General features: G+C 40.9%; 2 protein-coding genes across 24 annotated transcripts in view; one reads left to right on the top strand and one right to left on the bottom strand.

The window, feature by feature from the left end:
* Positions 1-14,370, top strand: part of BCAS4 (breast carcinoma amplified sequence 4) — a 58,351-nt gene extending 43,981 nt beyond the window's left edge. For both annotated transcript variants that reach the window (XM_054845600.1, XM_054845599.1), the window contains exons 5-7: positions 504-585; positions 14,020-14,159; positions 14,238-14,370. In XM_054845600.1, coding sequence (XP_054701575.1) covers positions 504-585; positions 14,020-14,159; positions 14,238-14,321 — 306 coding nt within the window. In that variant the 3' untranslated portion in view covers positions 14,322-14,370. The remainder of the gene's footprint in view (positions 1-503; positions 586-14,019; positions 14,160-14,237) is intronic.
* ADNP (activity dependent neuroprotector homeobox) overlaps positions 3,116-19,144 on the bottom strand; it is a 34,916-nt gene continuing 18,887 nt past the window's right edge. For all 22 annotated transcript variants that reach the window (XM_054845589.1, XM_054845595.1, XM_054845591.1 and 19 more), the window contains 3 exons: positions 13,010-13,122; positions 11,450-11,542; positions 3,116-7,381 (listed from right to left, as the gene is read on the bottom strand). In XM_054845589.1, coding sequence (XP_054701564.1) covers positions 4,241-7,381; positions 11,450-11,542; positions 13,010-13,122 — 3,347 coding nt within the window. In that variant the 3' untranslated portion in view covers positions 3,116-4,240. The remainder of the gene's footprint in view (positions 7,382-11,449; positions 11,543-13,009; positions 13,123-19,144) is intronic.

The following is a 19,144-nucleotide window of genomic DNA, read 5'->3' as shown; positions in this document are numbered from 1 at the left end:
CTGTATTAGTGGATATTTCAAACCTACCACATTCTTGGGGGTAAGAATGGTAGTTTTCCTATAAAAATACTGGGTGAATATCCAGGTTTCTGTTGTGAAAACACATGTCAAAGGGTCAAATACTAACTGGCAAGTTCTTGCTACGGAAATGTTACTGCTGAACAGAGGATGGCAGCATTAAATGTCACTTGGACTTTCAGTAAGATTAAGAGCTTGTGAAATAAAACGTCAATGCAGGTATTTCTGCACTATCACGTAAAAGGTTTTGAATGAGTAGAAATCCTAGCGTAGATCCTGAAGGAAAAGGCCGAGATCAAGTGTGAGTTCCGTGTATGAAAATTAGGAATTCAGCAAAAGCTGTCTGTCCGTCCCTGCTGGAAAATAGCCATTTAGTTTGGAGGAAAGCTTATGGGCAGTAAGCACTGCAGGGAGCGAGGTGGGTGGAAGGAGAGGACTGTACTAAGAGGAGGAGGAACACTACTTGTTGAAGCGCTCTCTCTCAGCTGCAGGTCAGTGCGATGAACAGCGCTTCAAAACAGGAGTTACTGCAAGCCCGTGCGAACACCCATAGAAATAAAGCGTCAGGTAAAAACGCAGCTACCCTTAACGACCTGACTGTCCCTGCAGTCTCAGGTATTCATCAGAAGTCAAACTACAGCTCACACGCGCTCTGGAAGAGTTCTTGTTGTACAAAGCTGTCTTGTGGCTAGAAATGGTGCGTATGCCCCTAACCTCCTGCTTCGTTCTCAGCTGGTGGACCCGTTAGATGTCAGAGAGCGTCTTTAGGATGGAGAATACACTTTGCCTCAGTTCAGGTAAACTGGCTGAAACAAACTCTTTGGAGAAGAGTCTCAAAGGTCTTTCTACTCTGGTGTGCTGGCCGAAGCCTGGATGGACTGCTGTTGTCAGTCTCCCACTGCAGAGAGCAGAATTTAAACGTCTGCTTGAGCGGCACCTCTGCGGCACAGCCAGCGTGTTGCTGGAGTTCTGCTCTAGAACTTCAGGAACAGCTGTGACAGCTGGGTAACTGCCACCTCATACAATTACAATGGTGTGATACGTTAAGATTACACAAACTGGGTTTAAGGGCCCTTGTTTTATTGGGCCATTTACCTCTTCTGCTTTTTGACTGCCTCAAAAATGCATTAGCCTTGAATCTAGAAAGGAATTCTCGCCTAGGCTAAAATCCAGATTTGAAAAGTAACTTGTTTGAAATACTAGAAAGTTTTATGCCAAAACTTAAAACAACCACCCTCAATCGTTATTGATATTCCTGGTAAGACAGACTTTTTTTGTGCAAGACCTTTAATTTAATCACTATATAAAAAGGTATTTCCTATCATGGACTTTTCTGGCAAATGAAACACTTCCAGAGAGTTCCTATGTCACAGGCTTACTAGTCACTGACTACAACCAGGAGCTCAGAATTTGGAAATCTGACTTAACTGGAGAGCTCATTAATATTAAATTAACCTTGCCAGATATTGAGGCAAATACAATACAGATTCAAATGATGATATCTGATTTTTTTTTTATTTCATTGCTTAATAGATAAAGGTTGTACTAAACTGTTGGATTAAGGTTTTTTTTTTAAAAAAAATATATCTGTAAAATCCCTTAAAGCCTAGCTGAAATGACACAAAACAAATTCTGAAATGTCTTAAGTTTTCAGACAGTAGCCTCCTGTAAAACACAGCAGCCTATGGAGGGAGAAAGGCATGAGTGCCTGTTTCATTGGGAAAAAAACTCAGCCACTACTGAGTGGATCTCAGTAAACTAAACTTTTATAAGTAAGTGGTAGTTAACAAACTCTCACCTGACTTACTGAAAAATTATTTTTCAATGAAATAGTTCAGAAAACTTGCTAACAAAATGAGTTGAGGCTCAAGTTTTCTCTTAAGGCAGAGAAACACAAGGAGCTCTTTCGCTGATGCAAATGCCAAAAGTATTTTCCCTGTCTTGTTCTTAAAGTGTATCTTCTACCGCTTGAGTGTGTAATTGGGAGCCAGTCCAACTTCTACTCCTCAGAGTTAAAAAAAGCAGAAGGGAAAAAGTACAAGACAAATCTAAACCATCTTCACTGGAAGGTAACAGTTTTCAGCCATGGCTTCGCACACATCCGTAGTTCAACAAGCCTTGGAGTGCCAGCAGCACAGGTTAAGCTGCAGAACATGAGAGAGTACACATTTTCTCATCTTTGGCGTATATAGTGGTTTCTTCCTTATACTAGTGGAAAGTATGGTTTGTACCTACCCAAGACTGCTACAGAGATACCGAAAGGTTTTCTTGTGATCTCTGTGAAACGGTTTTGCTGTTTAAAAATGTTCAAACCCACAGAACTGGTCTCTCCTTTACAACATTAACAAAAACTTCACAGGTCAATTTAGTTCTTCTATCAAAAAGTAGGTACTCTGATATTTATGAGACATATGCCTAAATCAAACTTATCACTCTAATTAAGAATAGTTTTCTCATCATAATTAGATTGCCTCCAGTAAATTGTCTCAATGAGCTTTTGGTTATGCAGCTCTCTGTTGTACCACACACTTGCCAAAATGCAGGGCTGGTTTGACCAAACCTATCACAAATTTTAACAGTAGTTTCAGTATTCAAATTGTTTCTTCTCCAAAGCCAAACCAAATCTGTAGCTCACAAGGCATGCTCCTTCATGTTTAAATATAAGTATTCAAACACCTTCGCTGTTATTTACCCTCAATACGTAGTGCTTCAGAGAGACACATGGTTCTGGATAACTTTTTAATATGTGAAAGTGATCTTCATTCATATGAGTACAAAGGGATGAAAAATGCAAGTGATGCATAGACGTCGTTTCTCCAGGATGCAGAACAAGCAAATCGCTACAATCCTATTTATAAATTAGTGTTCTGGAACACTAAACAATAAAGAGAAATTCAGCCAAAGTTACCTTTTGAAGGATTTTTCAATATCCTTGAAGGAGATCAGTCTATTTGGTAAGAAAGTACTAAACATGCCTGCCCCAGCACAGCTGTGGAGCACTTGGGGGGGGGGGGGGAGAAAAGAAAAAAAGGAATGAACATAGCAAAGTGGGATTTACCAAACAGGAATGTAGCACTTGCATGTAATAAAGCAAATATTTACATTAAGCACAATACAGCAATTTATTTAGATGCTTAAATGAAGAATACAAAGGGAAATAAAGATCACAAAATTATACATACTACAACAGTGTGTCATATATTAGATGGTATAAATGAATACAACACCTTGTTTGGTGTTAACTAAAGATAAAACTAAATATCCAAAACACAGCACTTTTGTTTCAGTGTGCTGCTTCAACACAATACACTTTTATACAGATCTAAAAGGTGTCAAAATTAGTAGCTGCAAACTCGTTTCTTGCATGTGATTTTTCTTTTTTAGCTTAAAAGATTTCAGAAAATGGCTCTGAAATACGTTTGTCATCAGTTGTAATGTCAAGGATATTCAGAACAAGAAAATTCTATAATACAATAGAGTCCAGATATATTTTTTATGTTGCTGGCCTCTGTTTTGAGATTGTACAAGGTTATGTGCAAAAACTAAGTTTGTCAAAATTCATACTATAGCAGTTTCAAGCTTTTGCTAGGTAAACTAGATACAGCATTTATTACACAGCAGGGCAACACTAAAAAAGAGAAACAAATCTATGATGAGTACACAAGAACAATTTCATAAGCTTCACTTGAATAGGTCTAAAAGACTGTACAAATATACATTTCAACTATTCAGAATGATACATGAAAAAAAAATCAATTTCCCCATAGTCTACTATACACGTTGAACTGGTAGCTTGGATGGTTGGCCCTACACTACCATGTGAAAAAGGGTCATGTTTAAAAAGACATACAACTGAACATGTACAAGAGTGAAATGGGTGTTGAAAATGCAGATAAAATAAACCTCTGCTTTTCTCCGTGTGTATTCTGGAGCCACCAGCTTATCTGTTCACAGTAAGTCACTGTGCTCATCCCAGCAGGTATTCTCAGACAAGATCAGCCAACAGCATCCTCAAATCATAGAATGCTTTGGGTTGGAAGGGACCTTAAAGATCATCTTAAATAACCGCTGGAGTTAACAGTGGCCACAACCACCACCCACCATGACCTAGCACTCGAAAGGCAGTACCAGTTAGAACTTAAGCGTAGCAGTCATACCGAAATGAAGGGGGTTAGACAGCTGTAGACTGGATCCTATTGCTGACGCTTGGGACTCGAGCAGCTTATGCTTGCTGGCTACTCAGCTCCACACCAGTTAGACTGCTGTGCATTGGTTCTGCTACGCTGTCAGTCACACTGTCAAACTGATCTCCGTCCTCGCTGTCAATTGTGCTATTCTGCCATTCCATCTGCTGATTTGACAAGCTCTCCTCAATCTCTGACGTATTTTTCCATTGTGACTGGTCCTTAGACCAAAACTCTTCTACTTTTCCATAGGAACGATTCTTCCACTTTGACTGTTCTTCATCACTTTCAGATCCACCCCCTTTTGTCTCAACAGTCGGTTTACTGCTACCAACATCTTCACTTTGGGAGGATTCATCTGTCCACACTTCTGGTTTTACTTCCGATGTATTATCTTCAAAATCAGAAGCCTGCTGAGAACCAGGCCCACTTTCAGACTGCGACGCTCCATCTTTCCATTCAACAGCATCATCTTGATCATCCTGATCACCTTCGCTATCTGAAACATCACCTACCAGTTTTGTTGGTTCTTCAGCAGAAATAATCTCTTCGTATTTAGAGCTTTCCTCTGGTTTTTGATCAGACTTCTCTGGAGACTGCAATGTAGTTTCTTCAATGATTTCCTTGGATATGCTGTCCTCTGGGTTCTCCACTATGCTATCAGAAGAGGTTTTCCCACCAATGTCAGAAATAGGCTGACCAAATGGACTACCGCTTTCATTGTATTCCTCTTCTATATTTTCATAGCTGTCTGAGGAACTGTCATTGTCTTTTTCTAAGTTTATCTTTTTATCAACAGTCTTACTAACATTGACTCTGGAATTCTTTTCATCATGGTTTTCAAACAGCCATTCTGCATCAAAATCCATTTCGTGTTTAACCTTGTTTAACTCTTTCATATTGAAACCAAGCAGCACACCAGGTTTGTATTTTTCACAATCTCTAACGCATTTCTTCCTTTTGTTACTAAAATGAGATGCAATATCAGATTTCCATAGCCACAAACTGGCAGCCAACTTTTCAATCTCTCTCCTAGTGGGATATGGTTGCTTATTAAAATACTTTGTAAGAAATGTTTTCCTGGCTTCATAGGAATCATCTTCATGACCCTTGGGGTCCAATGCTAGAACTACAGGTTCTTCAGGCTTTTCCTCAAAGGCAGAGGGGGAGTCGTCATCATCCATTTTCCTTTTCTTCATTAGCGAGAATTCCATGTGTTCGTAAGTACGTTTGACCGGTGCTACAGCCGGAGACTGGCCTAGCCGAGATGACGAAGTACCTTTGTCCTGGCCGTTCTGGGTCTTCCCAACGCCTCTGCAGTGAACAAGGTGCAGCGTTATAGTTGAGGCAGTCATGTTACTAGTATAGACACCGAGGCAATGAATGCACTTGTAGGTGAGCTTTTTCTCAACCGGATGAACTGTCTGAATTACTTGATGCCTCTCCCGTAGATGATGTGCAAGTGCATCAGAGATGGGTCCTTTTAGGATTGAGAAGCACAGAGGACAGAGAGTTTTCCCCACGTCTTTTTTGTAGGGAACTGCTGCTTGTGGCGAGCTTTTTACAGGTACATCGGACTTCTCCTGGATTTTCGGCTGTGGTTTTGGAGGAACTGGGGGAGTATTCTGAGCATGGTAAGCTACGGATTCAGCAGGAGCATCTCTCAGGTTGTAGGTGGTTACAAGAAGATGTATGTTCGTGTGACTACCCTGCTGCAATGTCAAATCAAAGGTTAGAGTGGAATCAGTTTTAGGTCCCATTTCTTCATCAACATGAACCATTCGCATGTGAGCAGCCATCTTTTCGACATCATTGAAGGTTGAACGGCAATACGGACAAGACAGACCATGTATTAACATATGATTAAGCAATGTATCAGTGGGTAAATAGCGATTACAGTATAGACATTTGCTAGTGAAATTGTGAATTTTCATTATATAGTTAGCTACTGCAGGCACCTTTTCAGCCTTGTGCTCCTTTTCAAAGTGGACACTATACACATTTTCAGGAAACAGCTCGTTACAGATTGTACAGATTTTCCACTTCTGCGTGGATGATGTATTGACAGTGGAAGGACCTGTAGCAGCTACAGGAGATTTCGAACCAGACTGACCTAATACTCTTGAAGCTGCCTGCGACTGAGATAATGACGTCTGTTTCAGCTGAGCTGATGAAAGAGAAGACGAATTGGCAGACTGCAGAGAATATCTTGCCGAGGCCTGTGATCTCTGTTCCCCTCCAAGAGTGTAAGGCCTTCCGTTTCCACTTGCTGAGAACTGTTTCATTGTTTGCGATTGCTGCGAGATAGAAACCGGTGCGTTGCCACTTAAGTTTAGCCTTCCCCCTGGCTGGCCAACGTAACTCGGCGGTACTGATTTGACTCCGTAATTGTTTTGTTGTAGGTGAACATTTGACATCATATTCACTCCGGTGGAATTCAATGTAGGCTTTGGTATAGTGAGTCTGTTCATCATCTGTTGCGACGAAAGAGATCGAACACTTCCAGGGGAAAGGGGACCCATCCTCTGAGGGAGCCCCATAGGCTTTTTATCCTGTGGTTTTGGAGCTATTAGCATCAAAGGTTTAGATCTCGGAACCACGACGTTAGTGTGACCTATCATTGCTGTCACCTGATATCCTATACGTTCGTGGTCTTCGATAACATGCTGTACTAAAGCTTCGTATGACTTCGGCATAAAAAGGCATCGTTTGCAGTGAACACTACCCTCCTCTCGGGTACTGGAACTTAACGGAACTGCACCATTGAGTGACTTCTCACCTCCCTTCGCTACGTAAGGAGCGGCAACATGCTGAAAGTGTTCCCTGTAAATGTGCTTTCTAACTATTTCATACAGAGGATCTCGGTAAGTGCACTTCTTACAGTAATAAACAGCTTGTTCTACACTGTCAGCCTGCTTAGGTTTAAGGCTATCATGTTTGTTTTTATCTTTAAAAGTGCTGATGCCTCCACTCGGTGTATTGGCATTTGGAGCATGAAATATTTTAATGTGCGTTTCCAAAGTCTTTTTGTCCGCATTGAAAGTACAGTAAGGACAATTAAGGAGAATCCTATTTTCAAAGTCTTCACTATGAACATTCCGGAAGTGGCTTTTGTATGCTGAAAAGAACTTCGAGGAAAATGGACATGCACTGCAGCAAAAGGGCTTTGTCCGATAGTCCTTGAAAAAGAAAAAAAGAACAAAGCAGAAACTAAATACTGAAAAGCAGTTTTTAGAAAAACAACATCTATTCTCTTCTCTGAACAATAATGTTTCTAAATAATACTCTCAAGACCCACTGCAACCATCTCAAACCTTTAGATTAATTTCTTCTAATTTTTGGCCTGCAGATCAGGCCCTACAAAGTTTATCATCTGACCATACACATGATATGGCAAGTGCCGATTTAGCAGTCTCTCAAGAGTTTAACCATAAACTCAGCATGCAAGGCTATGTTGTAAGCATCTTTCTCCACCAGCCAAAAAAAGCCTCATTCCCTGCAGCTGAGCTGCATGGGAAACTTCAGCACAAGCTCACTTCCAGGGAAAAAAAGGCAAGCATGATTGAGTAGAATGAGACCGTACCCAGAAGACAAGTTATTTCCCATCAAAACCTGCCAAACATTTACATCTATAAGACGGTTATAGAATCACAGAATCCCAGCATGGTTTGGGTTGAAGGGACCTTACAGCCCACCCAGTGCCACCCCTGCCATGGGCAGGGACACCCTCCACTAGCCCAGGTTGCCCAAAGCCCCATCCAACCTGGCCTTGAACCCTGCCAGGGAGCCAGGGGCAGCCACAGCTTCTCTGGGCAACCTGTGCCAGGGCCTCAGCACCCTCACAGGGAAGGATTTCTGCCTCACATCCCATCTCCATCTCCCCTCCTGCAGCTTCAGGCCATTCCCCCTTGGCCTGGCACTCCCTGCCCTTGTCACCAGCCCCTCTCCAGCTTCCCTGTAGCCCCTGCAGGGACTGGAAGGGGCTCTAAGGTCTCCCCGGAGCCTTCTCTTCTCCAGGCTGAACCACCCCAACTCTCTCAGCCTGTCTTCAGCCCTCGGATCATCTCCATGGCCTCCTCTGGCCTGGCTCCAACAGCTCCATGTCCTTCTTGTGCTGGGGACCGCCGAGCTGGATGCAGCACTGCAGGGGGGTCTCACCAGAGCAGAGGGGCAGAATCCCCTCCCTCGACCTGCTGGTCACGCTGCTGGGGACGCAGCCCAGGACACGGTTGGCTTTCTGGGCTGCGAGTGCACGTTGCTGGGTCATGTCAAGGTTCTTGTTCCCCAACATCCCCCAAGTCCTTCTCCTCAGGGCTGCTGTCAATCCATTCTCTGCCATATCAATCGCCTCATTTTCCATGTCCCTGAGCATAGTTTCCAGGAGGATCTGCTCTGTGATCTTGCCAGGCACAGAGGTGAGACTGACTGGCCTGTAGTTCCCTGGCTCTTCCTTTTTTCCCTTTTTAAAAATGGGGGTTATGCTCCCCCTTTTCCAGTCAGTGGGAACTTCACTGGACTGCCAGGACTTCTCAAATGTGATGAACAGTGACTTAGCCACTTTGTCGGCCAGTCCCCTCAGGACCCGCGGATGCATCTCATCAGGTCCCACAGACTTGTGCACCTTCAGGTTTCTTTGATGGTCTCGAACCTGATCTTCTCCTACAGTGGGCGATTCTTCATTCTCCCAGTCCTGCCTTTGCCTTCTGCCACTTGGGCGGTGTGGCTGGAGCCCTTGCCAGTGAAGACTGAGGCAAAAAATTTGTTGAGTACCTCAACCTTCTCCATATCCTGGGTAACCAGGTCGCCTGTTTCATTCCAGAGGGGACCCACATTTTTCCTAGCTTTTTTTTTTTTTACCACTGATGTACCTACAGAAGCTTTTCTTGTTGCCCTTGACATCCCCAGCAAGATTTAATTCTATCAGGGCTTTCACTTTCCTAACCTGATCCCTGGCTGCTCGGACAGTTTCTCTGTATTCCTCCCAGGCTATCCGCCCTCACTTCCACTCTCTGCAGTCTTCCTTCCTGTGTTTGAGTTTGCCCAGGAGCTCCTCGTTCATCCATGCAAGCCTCCGGGCGTTTTTGCCTGACTTCCTCTTTGTTGGGATGCATCACTCCTGGGCTTTGAGGAGGTGACCCTTGAATACTAACCAGCTGTCTTGGGCCCCTCTTCCCTCCAGGACTTTATCCTGTGGTATCTACCAAACAGGTCCCTGAAAAGGCCAAAGTCTGCTCTCCTGAAGTCCAGGGTAGTGAGCTTGGTGTGCATCCTCTTCGCTGCCCTGAGGATCTTGAACTCCACCATTTCATGGTCACCTCAGCCAAGGCTGCTGTCAAGCTTCACATCCCCTACCAACCCATCCTTGTTGGCGAGAGCAAGGTCCAGCATGGCACCTCTCCTCTTTGGCTCCTCTATCACTTGGAGAAGGAAGTTATCATCGATGCATTCCAGGAACCTCCTGGATTGCTTGTGCCCTGCTGTGTTGTCCCTCCAACAGATATCAGGGTGGTTGCAGTCCCCCATGAGGGCCAGAGCTTGTGAATGTGAGGCTGCTCCTGTCTGTCTGTAGAGGCCTCATCCCCTCAGTCTCCCTGGTCGGGTGGCCTGTAGCAGACCCCCACTATAATGTCCCCTGTCCCTGCGCTCACTTTAATCCTGACCCATAAGCTCTCAGTGGCTCCTCACCCATGCTCAGGGGAGCTCCATGCACTCCAGCTCATCAGTGACTTACATGTAACTTCAGCTATTTCAGTGTCTTAAACCATTACAAGCTTTAACAGAAAAGATGCTTTTCAAAACTTATTTGTGGTGAACAAATAGTTTTAAGCTTACCAAGGCATATACTAAGGCTACACAAGCCCTTAAAGCCACTAAGTCCTTTCCTTCTGATCAAAGCACAAACCTGGTTTTTAAAACAATCTTGAATCAAAAAAAAAAAGTATTTGAAAATTCCACACCTGCAGTTTCCCTGCACCCTTTAATATATTTAACATGTTGCGATGCACTTCTTGTCAACTGTTGTAACAGAAACTGAAGTTACATTGGCCTTAGAGATAGCCACAGGCAATCTGGCATTTCAGATGAGATAAGACATGAAATTCAAATAGTTACAAACATTCATCACGAGTGTCAAAACAAGTCTTGTGCATCAAGCTACACATAGATCATTTGAAGTAGCTGGAGAGTTGTACTCTCCCTCTGCATAAATAAATAGGAATATATGTTTCTGTCCACAACCCGAAGCCTCAGACATCTGGTAGGCTGGAGACAAGATACAACAAAACAAACTAAGCAAAAGCTGTCTCCTTTTATATTATGATTTTTATTCTGGAATTAACTAGAAAAAAGGACATCAGTGTTTTTTATGGAACACAGTAATAAAGGGACATTTTTAGATTAACACTACACTAGGAATCCATCGTAATACAGGTCTCCATTTCCTCTAAGAGCAATACCTGATCTTTCGGATGCTAAAAGGGGCTTATTTTGTAGAGAGATTTCTCACCTTCTCACTGTTCTTTCAGTGCTGGTACTACTCCATGTTGTACCATTGGTAGAGGCTACTGCAGTGCACATGACTTGCCTTAAACATGTTTAATCAGAATCAAGTATTATTTCCTCCCTCCACTTCTAGCTTAATTCAAATTTCCTTTATTACTGGCTCACAAACATCTAAGAAGTGAGACTTCCAGTGCCACATAATTCTGCTGTATAGAACTATACATGCCTAAACCAAATCAGGGACATCGTCAGATTATGGGAATCTTCAGATGTGCCAGACAGCTAACAGAGCCACAACAATAGTGGAGGGAGCAGCAGTTAGATGTATTCATTTAAACTTCTGAAATGATGAAAACAGATAATGAAACGTTTAAGGAAAGGTAAAAAAACTTATCACAACCTGTATAAAATTGTTGATCTTTTGACTGGAAGGATGATGAAATTGTGCTAAGCTTGAAAACAGATGGGCTCTTACTATGCACTTGTCAAAGGGCGAGTAAGGTTTCTTGACCAATTGGTTCTCCAGTATTTGGCTATCTGGACCACTAAGTTAAAGACCAGGATTATTACTTAAGCAAAAAAACCAAACCAAACCAAAAAAGTGCAGCTTTTTGCTGTCCCTCAAACTGTAGGCAAAGATCAATGAATGGGTAAAACTGCAGGAAAAGCTCTTGGCATATTTGTCAAACGCCCTTTAGTATGAACCATCTTCAGAATCAGATGTGTCAACATAAACTATTACCAACCTGATTTTTTGTAAGCGATGGGTCCCACAGTCCTACATCTTCCCATGTAGTGTTTTTCAAATAAAAGTCATTAGGTTCAAACTGCTTAAAATCCTGGAGAAGGGGAAGACGGGAAGAGAGTAGAGAGAATCAAAACCAAAGACCAACTGCTCCCATAAGCAACTCTCGTAAGCATCCATGCAGTCCTCTCAAGTGCTGCTGGCAAACAGTCGGTATTATTAACTGAAGGAAGTGCGGGTGTTGAAGATGCGCCTCTTTGGAGGGGAAGAATTGTGAACAGTCTCAATATCATTAAACATCCAAAGAACTATTGTCAGTACTCATCCTCCTAATTAACCCAAGACTGTAGTTACATACCTGCCCCATTTTCAAAAGCAGTCATGGAGAAAAGTATTCCTAGGCTAGTGCCGTACATTTCAGATCATACAGACGCTTTACCGTAACTCTGAAGTTTGTTTATTTGTTTGGGTGGGGGTGTGTGTTTGATTGGGTTTGGGTTTTTTCAATTACTTTAATTTCACACAGGAATTCAGATAAAAGTTTTAAATGTTTGACTACACGTATGATGTCCAAGAAGCCCAATTCCTATAAAAAAAAAAATCTTATGACATACTTTGGCATTTCATCTTCAGCATATCGGTCAGCAGCACCTGAGGACTCAAAAATAGCATTTCCACTGAAACAAATACTAAAAGTAACATTGTCCCAATTCAGAATTTTACTCTTAAAAATTATACTTGCTCCACACATTTGAAAGAATTGGCATTTCTTTCTCTTACTCATCTCACTTAAATGCTCTTTAAAGAGACACTAACAGAAAAGTCAAAGCAAACGGGTCATAATTTGCCGAGTACTCCGGAGAGTTCAAGTGCGTGAACTGGCGGTACAGAAATCAGTGTTCAGGAGAGAAACTGCACTTTTGAGACAATAGTTGTGAAGTTTGTCCAGAAGAGTCGCACAAAACCCTTCCCTGCCAGGACTGACACAGGTACAGAAGCAATTTTTTAACTTGGTGACCTACTGTTAGCACTGAAAACACTTCCTGGAAACCCCAGAATCATCTTCTGTCCCCCAAGCACATCCTACACCACACTGCGCTCCTGCTTCATTCCTAAATGTTCAGTTAGCAAGTCCTATTTTTAAGCATCCAATGAAAACAGAAGACAACCTATCTTCAATCTGTATCAAGTCAGTCACAGCCTGAAGTGTATCTTGTCTCCACTAAACTTTCTAAAAAGCGCTTACAGGTACATTTTATCTCAAGTTATTACCGAAGTCCTCCTTTGTGCAGAACTTAAAAAGCAATGCAGGGGTAGCAACCCTGAACAAGGCTCAAATGGAATCCCAGCAGCATTCTCAGAAGCTGATGAGAACAGAGGAGCATGGTGTGGGAAGAGGAGGATACAGGAGATTCCTTCAAAAGTTACAGTAAAAATTTAACATTTCGTGAAACAAGTCAAAAAAAAAAAAAAAAGATGTCGTACACCACAGACCTCACAGTCCCACTAACTTTGGAGCATTTTAACTCTAACTACAACACTTGGGAGGTATCATACTTACTTCTATATGTTCTTTACAGTATTCCAAACCAATGTCACTAAGTATTTTTTTCACAGTTTTCCGGGCCTTTCTTAAACTGCCAAGGTTGTTGACAGGAAGTTGGAACATAGTTTCTATTGAAAAAGAAAGTAAGAGAAAAGGTTTAAGTCAAATGCATTTTATCTGATAGTGTTGCACTTCATTATTAGTAATCTTCTGTCTCTTTTTACTCACATAAGTCAGTATCAGAGCTGTACCATTAACTAAGAAACTACCACATTTTCTGTCTGATTTGTTCTGAAATGAGGCTGGCCATAAAGCTAGGTATTGACAAACTGAAGAGAGCAATTAAAAAAAAAAAAAAAAGAACTGATTTAACAACTATTGCAGGAGTAGTCAGCTGCATCTGGAAATAACTTTTTTTAAAAAAAAGTGTTTTATTTGTATGAAATTTACCCCCTATGCTGAAGTACTTAAAAACTCAATTTAGGGTTTGTGCATATGTATCCTAACTGATTTGAAAACTGCTAAGTTGAGCTTCAAGCTTTGTCAGTCTTGTAATAGATTTAATAGTTATCTCTTTGGTGAGAAAGATGCTTCTTGCATTCCACTGTAGGTAGGATAAGAAATTAATACTGTTTCCTCCATTCACTGCATTTATACCTTTCAATGGCTGACAAGCTGCTTAGCATACGTTCTTCTTTCATTACGATGGGGCCTGAGACCTTGGTTAGAGCCCTTCAGAGATACAAATCACTGGAAAAGGTACAAGAGATGGCTTAACACCTGAAGTGTAGCTGGACATTTTCAGCCTACAAGACAATCCTCCCTTTCGGTTCCCACACAGAGACAGCCAATTCCAATTAATGTCTGTTAATGACTGGGGGTATCCAGCTAAAAGGAAGTCTATATTTTCAAGACGTGTGGATTCCAGAGTCAACCATTACCAGGAAGATTTCTTCCAAACGCTAATAACTAGTCTTATTTTGTGTGTGCGGGAGTTCTCAGTCTGCGTGCCGCTATCGTTACAGTAAGCGCTTGCTCAGCTACAGAACCATCATCATCATTGAGTCATCTGCACTTCCGGAAGGTGCAGAATGGCAGAAATGTGGAAGTCCCTGACAAGGAACCATCCTTTTGGAAGCGAGGGGGTGGAGCCAGCAATAAAAAGGTAGGCTTTGCTCAAAAAGAAGGGGAAGAAGCTTCTTAAATAGCAAGAATGTGCCAGAGTTGTGAACTTGTTCCCTAGGCTTTAATGGTCCAATGCCTGCTGCATAAAGAGAGTCACCCCAGAAGAGAAGAGCTGCATTTTTGGTCATTAATATTTCCATGAGCCAATTCAGAAATAGTGCTTTGTTTGAACAATAAAAGCTTTGATTTGTATCAACAAATTAATCCGCTGTAAGGCCAAAGACTACCTACATCAACTAAAAATGGGTGACACTTCATTGTTGTTAGAAGCTTGAAAGTATTTTTTAACACGTTCAAGCAGAAGCCTAGAATGCAGAGTTAACAGAAATTTGCAGCCATTAAATATTTGAGTTAGATGAAAATTCTCCCCTTTTATCATGAGATCAAGGGCAACTGCTAAGCTACAAAGAGCTTACTATGAAATCTTCTCAAAGTACAAAGGATATGGATTGTGACTACAAGAACTGTCTGACCAAACCAGCCCTTCTACACGCACTATCATGCGTACTCCTTACAGTGCTACTTGTCTGTTTACACACTAGCCTTTTTCATACTCCTACGAACTTTTACTAGGTAATGCTTTAAGACAGTCACTAACAACTTACTATTACACAATTCCCACCAACGACACTGTTTACTTGCAGAAATAAACAAAACTGAAAAGTTCTGCATGTAACAGTGCTAATACAAACCACCTCAATTGGCTTCATAATCTACAAGTAGTGCTGCTACCACGTGTTGCTACGCTCTAGTCTCTTCAAATTCATGGACTCAGAAATAGCTCCTGGGTAAGAGCAGAAAGCTATCATGACATTTAGGATTCATATCACAACTATAAATTAGAAACTAAGTGGAAACAAGCCCAAGTTTATGTAAAGATGTACAGGAAAATGTTCAGATGTACCAAAGCAACTCTGATCATTAAGGACTGTGGTACTCATATCAGGCTGGCCACTGCCAGATTACCACAGAAGCAAATAGCATCATTTTAACATCCCTGTGAAAACTAGGAAACCAAAGGAAAAAAAAAAAGTTTAGACCTTGTCTATAAATATCAGGGATTCCAAATTACTCAGTTATAGTATTTGCAATAACGAAGTTACTTGACACATCATGCAGATTGACTAATGATAATCATTTTCAAAGAACATAGGCCAGAAAAAAAAGTGTTTCAATGTTCAGTATTCATTTCCTCCAAGTAAGACTTTTAAGAGAATTTAATCAAAAACATCTTGATTTCTTCACATACAAAACTCTAAATGCAAGTATATCAATTTATTTGGCTAACTCTAGTCTCAGTGAAAAGGATTAGAATTGGAAAAGATTTAGAACCAAGTTCACATGAAAAGTAGCTATGTTCTGTATCTTTTCTGGCACCTTTCATTTCAGGGAAACTCAAGCTACCATAGAAGTACACAGAATTAGCATTCTAGTGAAATACCTTACAGGTAGAGTCACTTTCAAGTCTCCAAATACGAGCCCTAATCAAGCCATGAAGAGCACTTGTACAGGCACTCCTTCCATCTCGGGGAAGGCAAGGATTAAATAGATCATGGCAGAAAACTACTCTCTCTTCCCAGTTATTCCCTCTAATGATATTGTATGGGAAATCATGAACTGCTCTTTTTTCCTGCTGCTCATCTTTACTCTTTTACAAATCATAAACAATATCCAGGCCTAAGACATGCTCCCTCCCTACGCAAGAGTGAGTGTGATTGTTCGAATAGTTAGTGATTCATGTCATCCTTTCAGCGTGCTGCTCACTCCTGCCCAGTGAATTATTTAAAATCCTCATAAAGGACTAGGAAATATGGTTTAAATTTGAGTATCAAACTTCTTGTTGCTTTGAAACCTGACTCAGGCAAATCAGTTATTTTATCAAAATCTGTGTTCAAGCTTATTGTTCCTTTATCAGATTTTCTGATCAAGTTTTAATTTATCCACACGTCCCTTTTTCTTGTACTAGAGCTATTTCTAAAGGCACACATTCAAGAGAAGTTTCAGAAAAATACTTTCTACCTACGTAAGATTTTGTAACTCTGTACCTGTATTAGGCTTCGATCAAGTGACTACAGAACATGCCACGTTCCACCCTGCTTTCCCACCTGTCCTTGCCCATACTGTGCTATCAGTTTTACTGGGTAAGCACCTCTGGGCAGAGGCTATATCCTGTTATTTGTACTATTACTTAACGTGCTTTGGGATGAAGTAAAATAAAAATAGTATCATTTATGACAAAGTATAAGCACATAAATGGTGGAAGAGGTTTTGAAAACAGTAACAGATATTTACCTTGCAAACAGGAATTTGTATGGAGAAACTGTTCTATTAAAAACCCAAGACCACAAAGAGTACATTTACATATTTCAGGGCAATATTACAATTGCTTTAGTTACTTCAACAAATAAAACTAAAGTCTCCTTGACTAAAAATATTATTTGAAGGTTGCAACTTTGTTTCAATTGTAAAAACAATATCTAAAACAGCTAAAAGTTGAGCCAGGTCCATTTTAAAGACATGAATAGTAATTGAAAATATTTAACAACCAGGCTGAGGGTAAGCAATGCCAATTTTGTGAAGTTATTAGTAACAAATTAGTTTAAAAGATGATAAAGACTAATGGGAAAAAAAGCCATTTCCTTAGAATTTAAACTCCTAACTAGTCTATTGATTAATGCAAATGGTTTAGTAAGGTTGTGTCCTATCTGCAATTTCCAAGTAGTAGCATTTTCTCTATTTTTGATCTGTAGTTGAAAGTGAGTGAAGCTCAACATTTCCAGACAGAAAAAACAACTCCAACCTGCCGTTTCTCCTCCTAGGCCACTCACTATGCAATAGCGTTCAATGCTGAGCCCACTGGTGCTCTTTCTCATGACTTACAACAGATCTGACTTATGTCAGAACTGTATTAATAGGAAAACAAAAAAATACTGCATAGTGCACAGAGTGGATTTATATCCTTAAACACAGGTCACAAATTGGAAAGAAAATATCCTTTCTTAACATCCTATTCCCTCCCTTCCCTAACCAGAATTGGGAAACATGGATCTGTAACACTAAGCTACAATAAAGTAACACAAGTTTGCTTTCAAAGCACAGTATTTTTTTTTTTAACTCAAGAACATGCATTTATTAAGAGTTCTTGCTGCTGCAGTTCATAGAACAACAGCGTAGCCAAGAAATTCATCATGGCTCCAGTAATTCCTTTTCTCTAAAGGCAGCTGAATAAGCACTGCGCTCTCTGTACTGCGTTGGTTCAGCAATGCTTTCGGTCTTTGTAGCTACCTGCATGCTCAATTTTTTCATCAAAAATTATACGAAGCAGCATAGTCAAGTATGCTCAGGATTTGAATGAATATTTTCAAGTAAACTTCAAATCCCAGGCAATAATGTCCTACTGATTTTGTTCCAGAATAACTCAAGTTCTTAATATCAACTGTAGAAACATCAGTGCCTGAAAATGTTACGTGTTAAAGCTTCTAGCAAGCTGTGCTGCTTTCTTTAAAACCAAAGTCCCCACTTAAAGAATATACTCATTTCGCTTGTAAAGAAATCCTTTTTTCCATGACAAAGCAAGAGTCAGTGCAGAGTTTGTCTTTAGGCAATAATCACTTGTAAACTTGAAAGTCAGACGCAAGTCTCAAAATAATGCTTATTAACAATAGCTTATTTTAGTACAAAACACCACTAAACTTCTGCACCAAAAGAATCAAATGCTTTCTCTTAATTACTGTGTCTAATATACCTGGACACGTCAAATATACATAAATCCAAATGATAAAGCAAATTATTTAGGACTGCCTGAAAACAAGGTCTCTATTCTACCTGCAACATCTTCTTGCCTCTGCCCTTCTGCCTGCCTCACAGTCTTCAAGACAAGAAATTATCAAGATCTTCCTATCACAACACATCACAATAGAGGATATAATTAGATCTTCACATCTGAAAACTGAAGATCAACCTTACTTTGCAAATTCTGCTGGACAGCTGAATCCAACTCACCTAAACTTAATAAAAACCTCATCCTTAAACAAGTACAATTCATTTTACGTAGGAAGTTTCTCAACCATTTAATCATCATTAGTGGAGAGCCAGATACAGTCTGATATTAGCATGGTTTGTGACAACAAAAAGAGCTTTTAGCATCTCCATTCACTTCTGTTTACAGCAAGTAACTCCAATTGTAATTGCCAGATACAAAACACACTGCTGGCGCATCTCTGAACGTGGACATTAAACCAGTCGGGATTAGGAAGCGTCTCCAATCAGCATGTAGACATTAATGCTATTCTTGAAATGAAGTACCCTTTATCTGGCCAGAAGCTGGTGTGTAAGAGAGGACACCTGAGCACCTCTTCTTGCTGGCAGAGCTCTGAGGCTGATCTAAGGAATTCTTTTAGCAGAACGCAATACTAGGGAACGCAGCAGCCAGCGCTGACAAACCCACCACTGTTCTCTGGCACTGGAGCTATCGCTACATCCAGCACCCCCACAGGGAAGGGTGCCCATAATAAATGGTCACAGACCATCTGATCTTTCCGTAGTTTAGTTTAATGCTGTTTCTCCTGTTTTTCTACCAAAATGCCAAAAGTGAACAGTCTTAAATACACTGCACTTCAGTGAAAACAAATGAAAGGCACAAGCCTTTTCACTAAGCACAAGCAGCTCAAGCTTTACGCATCTATCAGTTACCAGCTCCTGATGGTTAAAGAAGTGCTACTTACCTACTGCTACAGGCTCAATACAGAAGTTCTCTCTGAGATCTCAAAGTAGCTTTCAAAAGAAGCTCAGCAGCATTTTTTTTTAAATAAAGGAGGAATTAATTTATCCTGAGATGATACCACGCAATCAATGACAACTCCAGCACAGGACTCTAGTTAGCAGGACATCCTGTATTTCCATGTATTCTGTTTTATAGCAGCCAAAGTATAACTTATTTTTATTATTTTCCTGCATGGTTCTACT

The sequence above is a fragment of the Grus americana genome, chromosome 17, assembly GCF_028858705.1.
Source record: "Grus americana isolate bGruAme1 chromosome 17, bGruAme1.mat, whole genome shotgun sequence".
Taxonomy (NCBI): Eukaryota; Metazoa; Chordata; class Aves; order Gruiformes; family Gruidae; genus Grus; species Grus americana.
This window is presented reverse-complemented; position numbering and strand designations above follow the sequence as displayed.